This window comes from Puntigrus tetrazona, chromosome 12, assembly GCF_018831695.1.
Source record: "Puntigrus tetrazona isolate hp1 chromosome 12, ASM1883169v1, whole genome shotgun sequence".
NCBI lineage: Eukaryota > Metazoa > Chordata > Actinopteri > Cypriniformes > Cyprinidae > Puntigrus > Puntigrus tetrazona.
In genome coordinates, this window is record NC_056710.1 from 12,474,500 (window position 1) to 12,496,072 (window position 21,573).

Sequence of the window (21,573 nt, forward strand, 5' to 3'; positions counted from 1 at the left end):
TCAAGAATGCCTGAAACAGTACAACTCCATCAGGCAAGTCAACTCAAGATACTTGAGGATTTTGCCATTTTAATTAGATTTAGTTATGCTGTAGAGAAGCAGGGATTTATTAGGGTGACTTCAGTCATTAATAACTCTTATTATTTCTTTATACACTCTCAATGAGTCCGTTTTTGATGCTTTTTAATATTTTCCTTTTCCTTTGTGTAATACATGTATAAGGTCTGCAGGTTTCCAAAGCTCATGGTCTAACGCAAAAGGGATTTATTCTAACAGAGATCACTGCTTAAAAGACTGCAAACTAGATATTACTTCATGAATAGAAACATTTGCATAATGCCCAATGAAAGACATATGCAACGAAAAAGGACAAGGTTTTACAAAATAAAAGCTACACCATTATGAAACATTTTGCTCAAGTCAATCTACATTTTCAGAATCTGACTTAAGGTCAAAATTGTAGATAACACTTTATAATAACTACACGCTATGAATCATTAGTTAAGCATTAGTAAATAGCCAATTCATCTTTTATAAACCATTGTTACAACATTATTGTACAGAACTATTCATTTCAAGATGCAAACACCTAAATAACTGGTTTGTAATAATTTATAAACGATAAACTGATCATTAACAAATTGAAAATACAATGATTAAGCACTATTAATGCACTTGTAAACTGCTTACTAACACATAATAATTTTGGAACAATGGTTTATAAAGGGTGAATTGAGTATTTACTAATGCTTAACTTATGACTCGTAGTGTGTAGTTATTATAAAGTGTTACCAAATTATACAGTAACACCAATGCCATTAATAACAATATGTGTTTGCAACTGCTTTAGTAGCTTCAGGAGCTGATTGGGCTAAAGGGTGTCTTGCACGCTGGATATGCACCGGGTCAGCTGTCCAATCAGGACGCTCTGGGCTTTTAGGCATGGTGAAGCTTTGTACAAACCAGAAATCAATTAGAACGTGTCCGAATAGAAATATAGGTGCTGCAATAGTACGTGAAAATCACATTAATTCATGTTAACCTCTTTTAATAAAACCAATAAACAAAATAAGACCTCTTAAAACGGCATCATACGGCCACTTTAAATTAAGGAAATGGAATCAGTGTTTTGGTCTCAAAGCCATGCTCAAAAGTAAAAAATATATCTTATTATTATTATTATTATTATTACTAGATGTTGTTTTTCTTCAATATTTAAAAAACACAAACCATGAAACTTTTTGTCCAGGATCATTTGTGACAGTTTTCTCTCAACATCATCCTGTGGGTAAAAAAATAACAGAAAGAAATCATTTTAGTGACGTTGATATAGTCGAAGTTCATTTCATAACTTCGTTTTTAAAACCTTAAAACTATAAACCTTTCACTTGTCATAACGCATTGACCTAAATAATACTAAATAATAAATAATACTGTTTTCATGCCTAAGCCTCTACTCTTTTTCAAGTAAAAAAAATACTGCCTGAACAGCCGTTTATGCACAGTTCATTTATATCACGCTGAGCTTTTAAAAACATGATTTAATCTGATGGTACTACAGTACTACAGCGTACCATTAGTGTTTAATAGAGCTATTTGTTTGCTTCTGACCTCTGAAGAAGCATTTGGACCTGGAAACAGTGATGTATGACCTCTGGGTAAAAGCTTACGAACAAGAAGAAAACAGTTTGTACCTTTGAAAGTTTGATGAGGCCTGCTATATGCGTTATCTTGAAAATAGAGAAATGGGGAAAAGGGCATAAAAAGCTTCGGTTAAAACAATATTATATTCAAAAAATATTTAAAAACATCTATACACACACACACACACTACCTGTACTCTGGAAAAGGGTTCAATGACCCGAATGAGATTCTGTTCCAGCAAGTTGTCATAAAGCTTGGCCAAATGTGTGTTGATGATGGGATCGTCTCTCAGCTCTTTAGTGTACTCCGTGAGGGCCTTCATGCGTGAAAGAGAAACACAGAAAGCTGAGCGTGACATTAAAGTCTTCAAAAAAAAATTATATATAGACAGTCGAAATCTCACCTTTTCAAAATCTGCTAATGATCTGTTCTTGCTGGCTTGTGCTATACATCTCAGTGCATCGGTCTGATGGAGAAAAAATTACAAACTAGAAACGAGCACTCAGAAAGAAAAAAAAAAGTCAAATGTGTAGCAGCTAGTTAAAACCAAACATAAAAGCGTGGCACACAAAGCACCGTGAAGTGCTGACGCAGAGCATTTGCTCGTAAGTGGTCATTTGATTTCATCTATAAAAAGACGCTGGAATCTGAGTGAGCTCACCTGTCGCCCCGCGTATCGCAGAGCCAGTTTGCCACTGATCAAGGCCTGAACCTCCTCTGGCCTGGAAGACGACAAATTAATGCTTTTATTCAGCTGGGATGCATTGTATTGGCACTAAAGACATTTATGTTACAAATAATTTATATATTCAAATATTCTTTTGAACTTTTATATTCATCGAGTGAAATATTAAGCAACTGTTTTTAATACAGATAATAACAAAAAGACAAAAGAAAGGATCTTGTAACAATAATCTGGAGTAATAGCTTTTCATCACTGGAATAAATATTCAATTAAAATAAATGAACAAAGAAACTATCAAATTAAATAAAATTTTTACTGTATCATAAATAAAATAAATACAGCTTTGATGAGCTTAAGATACTCGATTCAAACATTAAAAAAAAACTGTACAGTAGTGTACAATCTGTGATTTTAATACATGATGCACTTCATGGACTTAAGATAGAAGTCATTAAGCGTAGGTGATGATTTATGGAGATGCACTGTACTGGAGATATGAGAGCTTAGTATTACTTAGTAAGGCGGTGTTACATAACAGAGCTTGGCATAACTAACACAAATGACTGTTGTATTATCCTCCCACACAAAAAAACAGGGATAAACTGCAAGAGGTTATCTCACTTACGAGCTGAGCATGATCTTGCAGAGGAGCATGTATTTCAGTGCGGTAACTGCCCTGGGGCTGTCGATGGAGTCGTAGCCCTCAAAAGCCTCAAAGAAGTAAGAGTAGGCAGTTTTCCAATCTTTCTCCTCAGCTGCATGAATGATACCTGGAGTGCAAGGGTGAAACGGTCACACAACAGCAAAAAAAAAAAATCAACAAAAAAACAACACTTCCGATCTCAAATGCAATTGCAGATCGTTAAACTGAGAAGTGAAACTTGCCTGACTGCATATCAAGAGCCGCCTGGAGTTTTGGGGGACAGTAGATGGCATTGGCGGTGGTCCTGGCTGAGGTGAGGGCAGCCCTGGCTTTGGGAAGGTTGCTGAGAGCGTGGTAGGTTTTACTCTCCAGCAGCTGAACCTCCACCAGCAGAGCTTTATCATCCATCTTCTTCAGCTCCTGAAGCAACTGGGAACCTAAAGAGAAAGATCAGAGATCATAATCTTGAAGTTTCAAGCACACCAAAAGTACTGCAGTGTAGAACAACAATACAGTGGGATCCACAAGTAAGGATGCTTTTATTTTGCAATGTCCTAATTAAAATTTCTGTTTGTTGCAAACTAAAAGAATGTCTAAAAGAAAAAAGAAAAAAAATACTGAACAAATGAGCGTTTGACTCAGATTGAATCCCACTATATAGACATTTATTTTTCTACATTATTCTTACCCAGCTGAAGGGCTTCCTGATATCTCTTTGTGTCAAAGTAGAGTGAGATGAGTCGAGCCTGATGAAAAAAAAATGGAATAATGACAAACTATATTTTCATCAACTGCGAGGTTAATATAATTCACTAGCTTAGTCAGGAATATTTTTTAAATGGCGTGATGGCAACATTATTACTTTAATTTGAAATAAATGTTCTTTAAACTTTCTAAAATGACCCTGAAAAAAAGTTTTCATGAAAATATTAGGCAGCACAACTGTTTTGATTAATTATTAATGCTTAATTATATATTTCCATCCACTGCTAGTCACGTTAATGTAATAATTAAATTTTTTAAAAATGTGGCTTATGATAACAGCATAATAACAATATCATATCTAATGATATTTAATATGAATTTAATATTTTGAAACAAAATATTTTTCATAAATGTATACATGCATGTGTATGCATTTATAAAAAATAAATATACACAGTACACACACATATTGTGGATTGTGAATAACTGACAGGACTGATTATTAGATAATTAAAACTGTGGCAAACACAACAGAGTGGCCTATTGCTTTTAGAAGTTCATCGTTTTAAGGTTTTGTATTAATTTGGCCTAGTAATTTACAATTCACCTGATGTCAGTCGAGTTTAGCGTACTTTTTTTACATTTTATATTAATCATTGGTCCATGATTTATTATTGACAGTCCAAAGCTGTTTATGTAAATATTGTTTACCTCAAGGGCTTGTCTGAGGAAAGTTCTTTTCTCAGCTTTAGCCCATTCAATGCATTCCAGACAGAGTTCAACCTCCTGGCCAGTGGCAGCCTCCATGTCCAGAAATAGATCCAGAAGCGAGCGCACCAACCGTGCTGCCTTTGCCTTGCTTATGGAGATCAGGAAAGGCCTCACAAATTTCAGCAGGCCACCAAGCTCTGAAATAGCATGTAAAGATAATGATGTGTTACAACAAAATAAAACATTTCTGTAGTTGGAAAAGCATCCCCCCAGAATTTTAATCCCAACCTGCGGCTTGTCCCGTCTTAGCCAGGAGAGTCCCCAACTCCAGGATGCTCTGCTCCTTGACACGAACCGCCTCTTCATCATCTTCCTGGACATCTCGCCTCACTGAAACATCCAGACAATGTGAGAACACAAAGTTAATTTGTAACTAAGGCCAACAAGCTTTTATAAATTCTCCCATTAATATAAAATAATTGTAAAATACAACATCTTTTTACGTAGTACATTAAAAAAAGAGACTTTTGTCTTAACCACCTGTACGTGTAAATTTATATTTTTTATTAATTATATTTATATTTAGTAAAGTATTTAATTTATAAAAAAAAATACTAAATTGTGTACATTTTTGTTGACATTTCTAATGACATCAGCCATTGGTAGAACAACATATAATCCCGCCCCCAAACCTCTGCCATTGGCTAAGCCATTGTTGCTGTGTTGGGCTTGTCAGGGTGCTCAAAATAAAAGTAATGTTTTGACAACGTCATTGTTTTTTAATCAGACTACTAATGTGCCTGCATATAGCCGTTTCTGTGCATTTCTCTGTGTTTAAAATCTAATCTAAATCTAATTTAAAATAAAAAAAAAGTACAAAACCACTTTTAAGAATACTTGCGTAATAATAACCAAATTCCTAATTATCTCATTTATTCCAAGTTGTTTAAACCAACTTGTCATTATGTTTCTTATAAGAAAAAGAAGAAAACAGTTATCAGGCTGACATGAAAGAAACTTAACAGGTCTTGGAGACGACAAAAAAAACAACATAAAAATTGCAAATAACAGTTAACCGGGACAAGTTTTAATTAGTCAAAAAGGACCCGCTTTAACTAACGTTCTATAATCGAAGATTGCGCGTTATGCCCTAAACAACAAGCCCATTTATTTAATTAAAAAAATATATTACATGATAGTCATAATTATGATTTCAGCACCAGAACAGAGAAAAAAAGAAATCTCAGTCAATGTCACGACATCCAAAACAGAAATGTCAAAGCTTGCTTTAGAGTTGGCAGGAAACCCGTCAGTCAAGTTACGATTGTTAAAACACGGCAAATTCAAAACAAGATGTCATCAGTGGAGCTATAATTAATACAAAATGTAAATATTTTCCAACTATATGTGATAAAATGCGCCTTGGCCTGGAAGGGTGGCTAATATTGCAGGCTAACTGTCCATACACACTGGCTGTGTCTCAAAACGTAGTGAGCTGTCTACTTAGACAGTTTTTAGCGAACAGGAGGCGCCTTCGTTCGAACGTTTGATTCAAATGTTAAGCCATGCACTAGATACCCAAACAGATGTCTTTGTTTCATGCTCGATTTGAACTTCCGAACGCGACAATAAGGTCCAAATATGCTGTCTATGGAGGCAGTTGACTGGGTTTTGAGACGCGCGCACGCACACAGTACAGTGAGTCAGCACCGCAGCACCGGCTCATGGCTCCCACAGCATTCCTAATAATGAAGCATTAAAGTAGCCATGCAGAATGAAAAGTAAAGTTTTACCAAATGATCTAAAGACAGCTTTACCTATTGAATGTAAAATATCAATAGAAGCGTTTCTGTCTGTGCTGATGAGAGACTGAGCTCTCTGAAACTCCACCACTGCCGCGGCTGCCATCTTCCCTATTCAAAAATCTCACTACCCACAAACACTTGCGAGCCCAACCGGAAAGTGCGTTAATGCGTACGTACGTGCGTGCGCTGGTAGTTTGGGATTTGTAGTATTGTTCACTTTTAATTCTCTAGTCCACGTTTGAGGTTATGACTTGAGTAGCTAAAACATTTAGATCTCAAATATTGCATTATTATTCTAAACTCTGTTACTATTACTTTTATTAAGACTAATAGGCCTACTTAATTTCAGGCTACCATGCTACGGACAAAATTTCTGCAGCGTTATCTTTTATTTTGTTATTAATGTTTGGTTTATTTTTTTTAGTGGTCAGCAGGTGGTGACAAAGACCACGATGCTAAAATGGTACAAAATGAGGTAGTCTAGTGTATAGTTATCCTTATGCCACCTGCCATCCTGTCTTTTATTGTTTACGGGTGAAATCTGTGTGCTTCCGCTGAATTAAAAGCACATAAACTGCTAACAAAGGGACAATTAGCTAATTTGATTAACATTCTGGCAAAGTTCTTAACAAACATTCTTCCATTCTTCCATTCTTCCTAACTGACACTAGAACGTTTGTTCGAAGTTACCTGCCATTTTTATTCTTTTGTTTTTAAACACAATGACATCTGAAACATTCGAAACAATTATGTTTGTGGTTTCGAAAAGCAGCATTGTCATTGCTTTTTGATACCATTTGCCTTAATATAAAAAAGGGTAATGTTAAGTGTGTATCAAGACTTTATATAGCCTAAAGAATGTTGTTGTTTTTTTTTTGTTTGTTTTTTTTGTTAAATACATTGTATTTAAAATTATGCTTTTTTCTTTGGAATCATTGGAATATTGCTTATTACTTTGTGCGGTCCAGGGCCACAAACGATCTGCTCAGACTATCAACGAACCTGGCGATCAATTATTGTTAAACGTTTGTCTCAGTCCTTAGCAGCAACGTATGAGATATTACATAAACAATACATTAAATTATTTTTAACTACATGGAGGACGAAATAAAATATTTTAGGTAAACGCGGTGCACTGGCTCTGTGCAATAGCTGTCTTTTTATTCTGTTCATTTTTAGTTCTTAAAACTCTAAACCTAAATGACCTCCAAGTTTGTTGTGATTGCCAAGGGCGCGAAGGCGGGGCAGTAGGCTAAGCAAGGTCCCAAATGAAGGACACGGCACAGGGAGGCGCTCTAGCACCGGTTTTCGGACAGCAGTACGCAGTGCGCGAGCGCGCCTCTGACAGCACAACATCAACCTAAATCCCGTATCTGCCGGTGTGGACCAATAGCACAGCTTCACAGTTCTCAGCATCACCAACCAAAGGAGACATCCAGCATCCCCAGACCACTGGAGCGCCTACAGAGACCTCCGACTAGTCGTGAAGATTGTTTTGTTTGATTAAAAAGCCTATTGTTCCGGTGGAATTTAGGCTTCCTGAAGATCTTCATATTCAATCTTTTTCTCGGGGTGGCCGATCGTGCATCTCCTTGATGCGCAGTTTATCAAGGATAAACCCAGACAGCCATTACTGCGGCTCTTGTTTTGCCAAAGCATCGTGGAGGAGAGCAGATTCCTGTAAGTGAGCCGTTTTTCATCGAAGCTTCTGCATTCACGTTTGCTTGATGCTGGCCGTGTTTAAACGTACTGCGGTATTTCTACGGGAATTGCGAGCTGACTCGGTTCATATTCGTTTTGTAGATTTACCTGTCTTTCTGTGTTTTTATTTCGTTGACGTGACGATGAAAACGAGCGTTGTGATCTCTCGTGCTCATGTAAACATCGCGGGGAGGATCACACATTTTTCAGAACCTTGGACAGTGGCCGATATATTTGAGCAGGGGACGAATACATCACAGTAGCAAAACAGATGGGGGTTTTGTTTGTTTTGCGTTTTGTTCAATCGTCTACAAACATGCACTGAATGAGAAATTTGCGGTGATACAGTGGAGTCAGTTTCTACAAGAGGGCAGTAAACAGTGGAATCTGCGATCATGGCGATGTCTTTATTTATGTTCATTGGCGGGTTTGAATTTGCTGTGTAATTTCTATATACACGTAAATTAGGATAGCGTAAGAGGGGCAGATCCACCCAACAAACCAATTGTTTGTATTGTAGGAAAACCTGCAGTTTAAAAAGAACGATCTGATTATTGTTGCGAGTGCGTATTAAGGAATAGAGACGTATGTCTCTGTATGAATCCACGACGCAATACCTTTATAAGGCCTGTTTCGGCATAAAAAACACTACAATGCTATAGTAAAATTGAATCTTAAGATACTTATTTGACATTATCAACCCATTGTCTCGCTGTCATGTCATCTTGAAAATAGCATTAATAATTTAAGATTACTATAATGAAAACAAAAGGCCTAATTGGCAGTCAAGGGTGCAATATTATGTTGTTTGGGCACTACTACAGATGTGTTGATGAAACGTGGATAAATTGACTAGTAATACTGATTACTAGTATTAGCTATATTATAATGCATCTTTTATTACAAAGAGACTATATTTTGCACAATAGTCTGCAGTATTAAAAATCTGTGATGCTAATCAAAATAAACACGTATATCACTGCTATATTAAAAAGACTGTATTAAAATATATACATTAAAATGTGTCAAGAAAGCACCAATTAAATAATTAAAAACGGTATTTATACATGCCTTTTTTGTTTTACAGGTTTTGCAGCGACACAGCTCTCATCTATCCCGTTATCATTCTCCTTTAAATAGAGCACCAACCTAAATTTGGATGTCTAACACAGATTGAACTAGTCTCAGGAAGCAGTGGGGCTCCAGTTTGGCACCTTCTTTAGCTGACCCCTAACCTTGAGATTCTGATATCCCGCTCCTGGCGTCATGGGAACCGTGCTATCGCTTTCACCCAGCTACCGGAAGGCCGCCCTGTTTGAGGATGGCCCGGCCACCGTGGGCCACTACACGGCAGTTCAGAACAGCAAGAACGCCAAAGACAAGAACATAAAGCGTCACCCACTCATCAACGTTCTGCCGTGGAAACGAATAGTAGCCGTCTCAGCCAAGAAAAAGGGGTCCAAGAAAGTGCAGCCTAACACCGGCTACCAGAACAATGTTTCTCACCTCAACAATGAGAACCTCAAGAAGTCACAGTCTTGTGCAAATCTCTCCTCCTTTACACAGGACCAGTCGAGTCCATCTAACCAAGGCTCCAAAAACTCCAACAACACAGCTTCCTCGGTCAAGAAGGCTCCACTTTCCAATTCCAACGCTGTTCCCGGGACACCCAAGAGGGTGATTGTCCAAGCCTCCACCAGCGAGTTGCTACGCTGTTTGGGAGAGTTCCTCTGCCGGAGGTGCTACCGACTCAAGCACCTTTCTCCCACCGACCCAGTGCTGTGGCTCCGTAGCGTGGATCGTTCTCTGCTGCTCCAGGGCTGGCAGGACCAGGGCTTCATCACTCCCGCCAACGTGGTTTTTGTCTACATGCTCTGCCGCGATGTGGTCTCCTCTGAAGTGGCTACGGAGCACGAGCTACAGGCCGTGTTGCTGACCTGTCTCTATCTGTCTTACTCTTACATGGGCAATGAGATCTCATACCCTCTCAAGCCATTCCTGGTGGAGACCTCCAAGGAGACATTCTGGGACCGCTGTCTGTCCATCATCAACATGATGAGCGCCAAGATGCTGCAGATCAACTCGGATCCTCACTATTTCACCCAGGTCTTTGCAGACCTCAAAAACGAGAGCCAGAAGGAGGAGGAGAGGAGTCGTCTGCTCATCGGCCTGGACCGGTGAGGGGCTCTGGAGATGTCTTTGGTATCACTCTCGTCTGGCATTTTTTTCAAGGGATAGTTCAGCCAAAAATGAAAATTCTGAGTAATCTATTCACCCTGTTGGTCCAAACCTGTATGCCATTTGGTACACAGAATACATTTTGAAAATTATTTCAACGTCTGTTAGTCCACAAAAACAAAGGGGTCCAACAGAGCTGTTTTGGACCCCATTGACTAGAAATAAAGGTTCCAAGAGGTAGCATTGAAGAATCATTTTATGTTCTTAAGGAACCAGCTCTATTAGTGTAAAGAACATATTGAACATCTCAAGAACCTTTTTCCACTATAAAGAACTTTATGGAGAATGGAAAGGTTTCAGGTTCTTCATAGCTTTCAATAAAGAACCTTTATTTTTAAAAGTGACAGTACCTCAGTTTGTTTTTTCTTTTAGAGGGTGAATAAATAACAACAACGTTTAATTTTTTGTCTGAGCTATCCATTTATGTAGCTCCGACATGGGTGGAATAAATAACGAGATATCTTTCAGTTTATTATTCACATTCTTACATTTTGTAGGAAGCGATGGGTGATGCTAATGTTGTTCAAAAGGAGCAGCGAGTCTTTCATCACCTTCAGCAATGGCAATTTTGCACCTGAATATAAAGAAATGCCAGACTTGAGTGGACCAAATGCTCTTAAGTAGTGAATATTTAAAAGCACTGACAGAAAAGACTTCAAAAAGACAAACGAGACAAAAAAAAAAAAAAAGAACACAACTTTGAATGTGGACAGGAATCCAGCTGTTGTCAAGCTGACTTCTGGACACTTTGCACCAAGATCCTTTCCACCGCTGTCAATAGAAACGGAGACTGATTCATAATCAACAGACACTTGTTCTCCTGTGTCCATGAAACAGGACACTCACTGAATGCTAAACACCTTACTGTTGCAAATTCTGTTACAGCCAATCGCAAAAAGGGAAGAGGGGCGCCAGGTTGAGCGTGTTTATGTTCGCAGGACACTCACAAAGAATAAAGGGAAATGACTTTGAGGCCAGCATTGCACAGTGGCTGTTGATGTAGATGGTGAAAGGAGAGGTTGTCAGCACATTTGTAAGAAAGACCTACTTTATTTTCATCCATGATACAGAGTTAAACGGTTCTCTCCCGTGGTTTACGTCCTTTTTTTTAAACAACTGTATTCATCTGAATGCACACACAAGCCGGATGATGTACTTTGAGTTTTTTTTGTTGTTGTTTTTTTTCTAAGCTGACTGCATATGTGTTTAGGGAATGAAATACGACAAAAAAAGAACTAGTTAAAATAGTTTATCTTGCTATGCCTGCTTCAATGAGCCATTGTTTTGTCATTTTGTTTTGTACTCGAGACTAGTTTCAACAGGGGGCTCTGTACAGAAAAGCCTGTAAATGTATCAAAAAACAGTGCCATACCTTTGATGAAAATCATGTAGGTCTAAAAACATACCAAAGGCCGGCAAACTTTGGAACGGTAGGATTGTCATTAATAAGTATCTATGGGAATCGTAATTTATTGTTATTTATTAATTATTTTCACACACTTCTCTCTTGCATTTAGAGATTTTAGTAACGTGTTGTTAAAAAAAAAAAAAAAAAAAAAAAAAAAAAAAAGGGCAGCATTTAGATCGATGGCTACCTTCTGGTGGGAATGAAGATTATGGTTAATGCACATTTGCATTCAAATGAATTATTTAAGACAGTAATGTCTATAAGAGCTTAGTTTTAGACCATTTTCAGATCTGAGATACACCGAGGTAATTCATCATAGTGACAGACGATCGGTTTCAATCAAAATGAAGTACCTGAAACCAATTTCTCTGTGAAGTACTGTTGGGATGTTCTACATATCAGCACCGCAAAAGCAATCATGAGTGATTAACCCATGACAACACAGATGATAACAAGCTCCAGGCATTAAACCGGATGAGATGTGGTCTATTTCTGGAGATTTCGATCACATTTACATAGAGGAATGGTTTTCAAGTACCAGACGATATTGAAAACGTACGTTTGCAGCCACATCGATGACATCAATCAAACTGGATCTGGGTTATGGGGGGGGGAAATGCGCATTGTATGATCTATTTGCTCGCTTTAAAACATCTCAACAGTGCTAAATTGTGCATGCTTTCTTTCAGTAATTATGTATCTCTTTCTTTGTAGTCAAAAAAAAAAGAAAAAAAGAATGTGACCGTCATGTAAGCAAACATTATTACGTCTCTGTTAATTCATGCAAAAGCCTGTTCTTCTCATGATATGAAAGTGGGATGGATGGATTCTGTGTGACTGCTTGCCCTGCTGCATTGCTTTAAGTGACTAAAAGGTGGAAGAAGCCAATGATTTGCTAAAAAAAAAAAAACGTGCCAGGGGAGGTCTGGATACAGGACTTGCACTTTTCTGTGAGCGATTCGTCTGAGGAGACCGCAGGGGTTTGAGGTTGTGGGGGCTGAAGTAGGTGAGCCCTTCTTCACCGCTTGCCTGCTATTATTTGCCCCCAGCCCACAACAATGTGCCATTTTTTCACTTGCATCACAGAGTAGTCCTTTGAAACAAAAACATGCTAAGTAAAAGATTAAACTCCTGTCAAACTCTCTCTGTATCTGTTGCGTAATTCATTGTAGAACTGATAACAGTGTTACAAAAAAAGGATTGCATGAGCGCGCGAGTGCGAACGAGTGTATTTGTATAGAGGAGCGTGATGTGTGTAAGTTGATTTTCTAGGATCAGAGCATGGCCGTGCTTATTAGAGGGTAGGACTCTATAGTATCGGGCTAGAGTTTGACAGGCGGGTGGGAGGGAGGGGTTACGGATCTGTTACTGTTTTGTTCATTTAAAAAAAAAAAAAAAAAAAAAAAAAAAAAATCTGTTGCTGTAATCTGTTGCTGTAACTTTTTGCATTTTGTTTCTGCTTATTTTTATTTATTTTTGTACTGTGATGACAAATAAACTGATGCACTGATCATTAAAGATAAATCACGGTGTGGTTGTTTCAGCTGACTTCACCTAAAGGACGCTATGATTCTCAGCTGGACTGTCCACATTGTACCTAGTCACGTTTGGATGCAGGGCTGTTACATAAGAAGATTAGCAGCATGAAAGCTGGCAGTTTATCAACAAAACATCCATTTTTTCAATTATGTGCTCTTGCGTTATCACAGACCGGTCTGTTTCGGATATCGGTAGCTTGTTAAAAAAATAACGTTTTCCTGTTATAACGTATACCATTGAAACTAATAGATGATTTACAGTGAAAACATTTAAAATAGTGTCAATCTTCTTAAAACGCACAATTGAGCGTAAATTTAGGGCACGTGGCGAGGTCGTAAGTCTCTATGTGGGTGGTTCTTTATGAAATAGGGGGAACTTTTAATTGTCTCCATCAAATGATATAATAATGAATTATCTAAAGTCTTTATCAAGTGATACATAATTATATGCGGGATTTTAAATGACTGAAACAGCAGCTGAAAAGATGTTACTGGAAAAATATGATACAAACAGCCAATTAGCCTAGCTAGCATATACGTCCTAATTTATAAACTGAGAAAAAATATGAAATACCATGTAGGGCCTAAGGAAACCTTTTTAGAATATGCTAATTTACAAATCCACCTGAATGAATCCGTTTTCCAGAGATACGTGTCAAATAGGACTGCAATTTTAAAAAAGCTGTAGCCTATGTGAGTGAGTATAAATTAAATTAGTTAAATGACTCACTAGAACGAATCGAACCTTACAAAGCTACCGATTCAGTAAAATGAACTGGACTTTTTAAAGCTTTTTAAGAGCCGTTTCAGATGAACCGATTCACTCGAATGTATTGAAACGAGTCTTCGAAACGAATGCGCCATTCGCTGATTCTCGAGAGTCAAGAGGATTTATTGTAGGCGCGAAATGGTACGCTATGCCCCTATCGTTACGCCTTTATCTTATTTTGTAGTATCGTTTTATTTTTCATATATATATATAAGCTACAACGAACTCAAGAACAAACACTGAAATATCCATGTATGAGAATGAACTGTTTGAACCGTGATACCTCAACATTGTAACCACGCCCACAACAGAAAAGATTGACAGGATGAACTGACGTCATCAACTTCCCAGCGGCAAACAGCTGCTCACCCTGGATTAATAGCAGCGGGATAAATCAATGAAATAATGACAGTATATCAGTGTGATGGAGCAAAAGCCTTGGAGCAGACACTTCAAGGGCATGTTTATTTTCAGGAGCAGATATTTGCTACAGCGTTTATTTGATTAAAAAACAAAAACAAATCAGTAAGGTTTCTTAGCAATATAATGGTTTAAAAGTGTAGTTCTCTGGGTTCCATATAATAATTTTCATTACGAAATGCACAGGTTATTGCATTAATATACATACGAAAAAAGCAATTCCTAAAAAAGAAACACACTGTATAAACCGGATTCCTTTTTTTAAATTTGGTCCGAGCATGTGTAATATCTTTTCAAAATTTAAAACATCATTTAAAATATATTAATTAAATAATAGAAGTATAAAAGTAGGCACATTGTTTGATCGGATCAGACTAAATCTTGAATATAAACCTAGATGAACAGGTATAATTACAGGAGAGAACATAATAGACTTTTACCTGGGAACTGGAATCATTCGGCACTTAAACAGAATCACTAGGGTTCACGACAAGAAAGAAAGTACTTTATATTATATAATGATCACGTATCATATGACTTTCTCTGCCAGAACAAAACTCTCCACAAAATGGGTTTGATTTTATGCAACTGAAAAAAAACTTTTACCGTAGCAAGGTAAAAGAGCTTTCACACACTGTCAGTATTTTTCTACTGAAGGCCAAAAGATTTCTAAATACAATGGTGTTTGATTTAAGAAAAACAGATCTTGACAACTTTTAGCAATTGCTGTAAGTCCATTTATTGCACATCTTTGCTTTGAAAAACTGGATCAGATCGTCTGACTTCATTTTAAGTACTATATGTGCTATGTGCATTCTTTTCCTGACACACTTTACCAATCCAGGCTAATAGTCGAGAGAGAGTACAGGGACTGAGAATGAAGACGAGAGAGTGCGCACCTGTCTGAAGCAGACATGATCAGCGGAGAAAAACAGTGATTAAGTGATGGCCGTTCAGTGATAGTCTGACTGTCTGGCTTGGACGGATCAGTACTCATGGCCTGCAGCTCACTATCGAATGCACACCCCCTCATTTTAATTCCACCCAGCGATGGGAGCTTAGTGATATTTTTGGCCACCAGAAACGATCCTAATTAACTGATAAAAAAGATCTGTTTCTAGAAGCCATGAACAAAACAATGAAACAATTACGCAAAAACAGATTTATGCAAACACCTCAGGAACGAAGAACAGCAGTCAGTTTTCAGCTTGGCACTTTCTTTATCAGTTACGAAAGCTTCAAACTGGGTCAGACATCTTGGGAGTTTCCTCTCAGAACTCTGTTGATTTTGTTCTATGAATCAATACTGCTCTCTTTCTCTCTTATTTGAACACATTTACCGATTGCAGCGTTAATATTGACAAACTACTGAAACATGACTAGATAGGACTAGCCGACAGAAGTCAGACTGGAATAATTGGTTGCCTGTTGTTTTTTGGTGCTGAATGCATTTTTGGCGCATCATGTAAAATGGCGACTACTTTGAACTCCTTTATTGTAAACGAGATAGAGCGTCTTTTTAATGGCTTTATCATCACTGAAGTGGTTGAAACTTTTTTTTTTGCTTTGCGTCAGTGATGGTGAGTGAAGAACTACTATCAGCGACAGGGTGTGTTATTTAAAAAATGGCAACAGAAAATAACATATCACCGCCATCCCCTCCTGCTCTGTGCCGCCCCGTCTGATTCTACTCCAAGATCAGGAAATATGTGAATAAATGACAGCTCTCATCCTACCTACATTATATATAGTGCATACAGTACATTATATAAGCTATGCCCAATATGACAGTCTCTGTATACAATACGCGCTATAAATGAGCAGCTATATGCAGAAAAAGATAATGGTTTAAATTATGAGAGAGTTTAATGCTCCTCTCTGAGCAGTTAATGAGTTTGAGGATATGATCAACACATCCCGCTCAAGAATATCCGATCAAGTTCAGCAGCAACCGCAGGACTGCTTATGATCTGTGCAATACACTGGGACACAAGCAGAGCTATTCTTCATCCCACATGAAGCAGTGATCAAAAACCAACTAATTCCCTTTGAAGCAAAAACCTCAAAACACAAGTTAGATACTTTTAAAATCCTGCATATCCTGTTCCTCATAAATATTACATTTAGGATCGCTCTTCATTTGGTGGTAATGTTTAATAAATAAACAGCGCCAAGTTTGGTAAATCTTCTTTGAGGGTCTACTTACTTGCCATCTTGAGAATAATCTAAACCGAAGTTTGGAATTTAGGGACAAACTTTTTTTTTTTTTACATTTACATTTTTAAATTAAACATTCTTCCTTGCCTGTCTTTGGGCAAATTTGATATGGCTTCATTTCTGAAGTTTAACTAGCACAAAATAGATACCCTGCTGTCAATGTCCTTTTAAAAGGGGCCGTTTTGGGATCCCTGGTCTTCTAGTTGCCTGGCACTGAGAGAATGTATCCAGATCGGCTCTTGGTGAAGTCTGGCTGTGATTGGTTGATCTTGGTTTCCACGACGACAGTGCACTTCCTTCCATTCATACTGCAGTGAATGGGGCTGACAGTGTTCACCTGTAGCTTTCTCTTCTCACTAGAAACAGAGAGAGACACGGAGAGAAAGAGAGAGAGTTACTGAAATATTCCATATGCTCTTGTTTTTGTTTTGGTCCACAGAGCTCTGTGTGCCTGTCGCATATGGTTGGTTGGTTCTGGGTGGATGGGCATTTTACGCCAGACTGTCTCACTGAGGGGATCAATGAAGCACAAGAGCAATTGGCTGAGAGAGAGAGAGTGGCTATGTTTTTAGAGAGGGGTAAATGGAAATATAAAAGTTCGGCTGTATTACACTCTGCAGTTCAAGTCAATAGACCCAACTGCTAAAAGCCTTGTTATACCTAGCAAAGTTATTAGCTTTATTTATACACATAAGAAAACAGTGGGGTTACACATGAGTCACTTACAATGGAAGTGAATAAAGATGAAATCACATTTACAGTCGTTTTGCAAAGTACTGTGTGCAAACTGTGTAAGTTAGTCACATGAATTTAATGCACTGCCCAACAAAAACCTGCTTTTGAAGTGACTTCTCTATCTTTACGTGCCTTATATCTTCAGAATCAGAATGAACTTTATTGGCAGGTATGTTTATACATCCGAGGATTTTGTTTTAGTGACAGAAGCTCTACAGTGCAACACAATAACAAGACAAGACAGACAGTAAAAAGAATTATATACAATATACAATATATACTATAAACATTCAAGTCTAATCTTCTTTCATATCTTTCTGTTACTACAACAGACATGAATATATATATATATATATATATATATATATATATATATATATATATATATATATACATACATACATATATATATATATATATATATATATATATATATATATATATACACACACACACACACACACACACACACACACACACATCTCCAATGGTTCCACGCTTCAGCTCAAAATACCCAACAGATCTACATGATCTGCATACATCATTTTGAAAATGCCTATTTTGAGTGTTTTTTGTCTATTATGCTGAAGTAATGCATCATAAACTTTACAATCCATGCTGTTAAAATGTTTTTTTTTTTTAAATTGGCTACTGCTTGAGAAAATGAAGTTTAAATTGGTATTTGTCACAAATGCTGTCGATGTACTGATCTCAGAACATTGTTAATACTCTTACATAAAGAATGCCATCTTATTTGCCTCCTCATTATTAATATGATTTTAGATTTATTTATTACAGTAGAACCAAAACAACTCAGAAGTCTGATTCAGAAGAGTGACCTTCAGAGAGCTTTTTAAAGAAACCTGCAGATGATAAACACCCCATTATAAAGCTCTGGCTCCATAACTTACTGTACCAGCAGATTGCTGCGCCAGACGTTTCTATGGCAACCCATTGAACCCCATCTTGTGGTAAGGCTGCTCCAGTCAGTCAACAGATTGTCTCAACCAGCATTAATCTCTCCTATCATTCACAAAGGATTGTAAAACTCTGGATTCACTGAGTGTATATACAATGCAGTTTCTTGTTGAGGCAGCAATGAAAGATTAGTCAATGAATGGCTTAAGGTGTTGTTGAGTTTTGATTTTAGCAGCCAGTGAACAGCATGAAAACTGTAGATTTCCTCATACTGAGTGCCTCTCTGTGAGCCCGACTCTCTCACACAATCCTGGGGAGCAGACAGCTCCGCATGGCCCACTGGAAAATCAATTCTTTCCAGCCCTACTCTCCCCTGTGCCTGTGCCCTTCACGCCAACTGACTCACCACCTTTGAGGCCTGCTCTGTTACCCAGAATAGAAGGAGTATTAAGGGAAGGTAAAGGGGGAGGGGAAGTGAGCACTCAGGAGATGATGCTGTCTAGTGCCAGACAGCATCCATGGATGTGTCTGTATTTATCCGTATATTCTGACACATTATTATGCAATTCATCATTCAGTTTTCTAGGAGAAATGAACAAGTATGCACCTTTCTGATTTCGGAACATATAAGATAACAGGCAGAAATTATGACATTCAAATCACACTGACAAAAAATATTTGACTTTATAAGAAAATTCCACAAGCATGCTTTTCAAAAAAATACTGCACAAAAAAGCTTGTTACAGTTAACATTATATTTAAAATATTTAGCTGTTTGTGCATAAATTTATATTCATTCAAATTCACATGTCCACAGTTCTTTGGTGTTGGTTTAGTGTACAATTTTAATATATATATATATATATATATATATATATATATATATATATATGTATTTATTATTTATTTATTTTTGTTTGTATATATTATATTAGTTTAAAATGCTATATATGTATATATTTATTATTATTATTATTATTATTATTTTTAAATGTGATTTAAGTGTCAAAATTGCCTGTTAGTGTCATTTTATATGTACAGAAATCAGAAACAGAGACCAGTTTTCATATATACATTTAGTTTGGTTTTCCTTAACAATTTTTTTTATATTTTGTCATTTACTTTTAATTATGAATTAATTCATTTTTAGCTGTTCGTTAACTTACAAATCTCCCTTTACTCTTATATAATGCATTGAAACCATGATACTTTGGGACACATGTAAATTAAGATGTCTATCAATAAACTATTGAGTTGCTTAGTCTCGACTTTTAATACTTTGCTTTTTGTTTATGTGCCACTACAATAAACCTTACAGAGCAATGAAGCTTAAATATCATCTCCTTCTTTCTCTCCTTGTACATGTGCATCAAGAGGTCAGTTTTTCTTTATGCGACTGAGCCCACTTCCACTTCTACTGCCATACCTGCAGATGCAACCAAGGTTCAGAGAGCTAACAGCCTCTTGTGATCACAATTCTGCGTCTGTATTTATCTGCAAAGCAATTTGGCTGTAGTAGATTTAGTGGGTCGAGGAAAGAGGGAAAGTGGGAGGAGAGAAGAATGAGTGTCTGCAACGCAGTCACACCCCACCTCCCAAAATAGCAGATATGCCCTTGGGCTAATCCGTCTTCACATCCTCAAAAAGAAAAGAAAAAAAAAAGCTAAAAAGTATTATGCTTGCTGTGCACTTCAGAGAAGAGAGGCAGCATCCCAGCATCCTTTACTACATATGCCCCACCCCAATAATCTGACTGCACTGCTTTCCTCACATGGTGTTATCACATACTTCACGTGTGCAGGTCTCTCACCCCTACTCTCTCTCTTTTGCGCACACACACACACACACACTGATTTCCTCAGGCTGGAAGCACCTTTTTGAGCTTGCTATTATTAAATCTTGTCCTACAGTAAAGATGGATTATAAGGAGCACAGCTTGTGACGGTGAAAAAGATTTTTTTCAAAACATGGACTACAACCACTCAAATTACAACTCATTGGTTAATTAATGAACAAATAGGTTTTGCTACATTTGATTTTCATCAAATGCGTTTAATGTGTGAAATCTACCAAAAAGGAGCATGACGTTCATTGAAGCACAAGCGCTGATGATGAAAAAGCCGAGCAGACAGATTGCTGCAAGAAATATAATTATTCAGCTACCTCAAATCTGTCTGTGCAGTAAAGCCCGCCTTCTAAAACTACTATTTATCAAACACAAGCAGAAGCCTTAGCTTCTAATATGTATCAGATCAGTGGCGGGGCTTCACTGCCTTTGCTCTTTTTCTAAAATTTTAAAGAGAGCTGTTAAGGAGGAGATTACAAAGTAGGTCATTTAGAAGCACAGGGAGAAAAGGCTTAGCAAGAAGAAATATTGATCAAAGCTGGGGCTCTTCTCAGAGAACAGCGGGCATGAATACGAAAGAGGGAAAAGAGGAGAAAGAGCGATGAGGAGAAAAAGATAGAGGGGTGAGCATTTAAGTGAAAATTAAAGTGTAAAAGAGGAAAGAAAGAAAGACAGAAAGGCCAGGCCTGCAGGGAAATACACAGTAAAAATGTTTTGCTAGGTAACAAAATAGTGTGTTTCATGTGCCAAAGTGTAAATTAGCAGGTTTTATTAAAATAATGAACCAAATATTCCCAAATCATTTTATGCATGATTTCTAAATTTAAAAGAAATAATTTTTCTTTGAATTCTAAAAGTAATATTCACAATAAAATGTCATTGCCAATCAGTTTTTCTTTAACAAACAATATTTCAAGAGTTTTTTGTCATTGATAAAAAAATAATAGTATCACTTTACAATAATAACATTAGTTAACATGAACTCATAATTAAATATACTTTGACACTATTTATTCACATTAGTTCATGTTAATTTTTAGCATGTAGTAATGCATTATTAATTGCACAAGTTGTGTTTGTTAATATTAGCTAATGCACTGTGAACTAGCAACGAATTAATGCATTTTTATTAACTAACATTAACAAAGAATAGAGTAATAAATCATTAAATTGCTCATTGTTCATTCATGTTAGTTAATATATGTAACTAATGTTAACAAATGACACCTTATTGTAAAGTGTTACTAAAATAACATAAAAAGTAAAATATTTAAATATTATAACAAAAAAACCCTGCATATACTATGGTTAAGAGTCAAAAATCAATTGATGAAGATGGTTTGAAAATATTATTAAACTCTTGACTTGTTAAAGTATTTTAAAATTTATCAAAACGTTAATATAACTGAATAAGCATAACTCTAATGTGCAAGTAATTTTGAAAGCTCAGATAAGATCAAAGCAGGAAGCTGTTCCATATTTCCTATGGTATATCTGCATGATTTCAAGCTTAAACCATTTTAAAATGCATCAAAGAGATAATATAACTGAATCAGAATGACTCTAATATGTAAGTAAATTTGAAGGCTC

General features: G+C 36.9%; 3 protein-coding genes across 4 annotated transcripts in view; 1 reads left to right on the forward strand and 2 right to left on the reverse strand.

Annotated features, from left to right (window-relative positions):
• psmd11b (proteasome 26S subunit, non-ATPase 11b) overlaps positions 1–6,335 on the reverse strand; it is a 7,946-nt gene extending 1,611 nt beyond the window's left edge. Inside the window, exons 1-12 of one of the 2 annotated variants that reach the window (XM_043254155.1) lie at positions 6,206–6,335; positions 4,677–4,778; positions 4,389–4,585; positions 3,661–3,718; positions 3,215–3,409; positions 2,955–3,099; positions 2,306–2,366; positions 2,048–2,110; positions 1,835–1,960; positions 1,695–1,730; positions 1,231–1,282; positions 1–10 (exon numbers count right to left, since the gene is read on the reverse strand). The exon at positions 1–10 is cut by the window's left edge and continues 133 nt beyond it. In XM_043254155.1, coding sequence (XP_043110090.1) covers positions 1–10; positions 1,231–1,282; positions 1,695–1,730; positions 1,835–1,960; positions 2,048–2,110; positions 2,306–2,366; positions 2,955–3,099; positions 3,215–3,409; positions 3,661–3,718; positions 4,389–4,585; positions 4,677–4,778; positions 6,206–6,296 — 1,136 coding nt within the window. In that variant the 5' untranslated portion in view covers positions 6,297–6,335. Of the gene's footprint in view, positions 11–1,230; positions 1,283–1,694; positions 1,731–1,834; positions 1,961–2,047; positions 2,111–2,305; positions 2,367–2,954; positions 3,100–3,214; positions 3,410–3,660; positions 3,719–4,388; positions 4,586–4,676; positions 4,779–6,181 lie in introns of both variants that reach the window. The other variant, XM_043254154.1, reaches the window with a different exon arrangement.
• Positions 6,336–7,552: 1,217 nt separating this feature from the next.
• Positions 7,553–12,684, forward strand: cdk5r1b (cyclin-dependent kinase 5, regulatory subunit 1b (p35)). The gene is made up of 2 exons (XM_043254208.1): positions 7,553–7,873; positions 8,982–12,684. The coding sequence occupies exon 2, from the start codon at positions 9,161–9,163 to the stop codon at positions 10,073–10,075; it is 915 nt and encodes a 304-aa protein (XP_043110143.1). The 5' UTR covers positions 7,553–7,873; positions 8,982–9,160; the 3' UTR covers positions 10,076–12,684.
• Positions 12,685–14,269: 1,585 nt separating this feature from the next.
• myo1d (myosin 1D) overlaps positions 14,270–21,573 on the reverse strand; it is a 60,161-nt gene continuing 52,857 nt past the window's right edge. Inside the window, exon 22 of the mRNA XM_043254206.1 lies at positions 14,270–16,840. Coding sequence (XP_043110141.1) covers positions 16,684–16,840 — 157 coding nt within the window. The 3' untranslated portion in view covers positions 14,270–16,683. The remainder of the gene's footprint in view (positions 16,841–21,573) is intronic.

Excerpts from the sequence above, each read along its gene's own strand:
- cdk5r1b (XM_043254208.1), top strand. The coding sequence starts at position 9,161 with ATGGGAACCGTGCTATCGCTTTCACCCAGCTACCGGAAGGCCGCCCTG.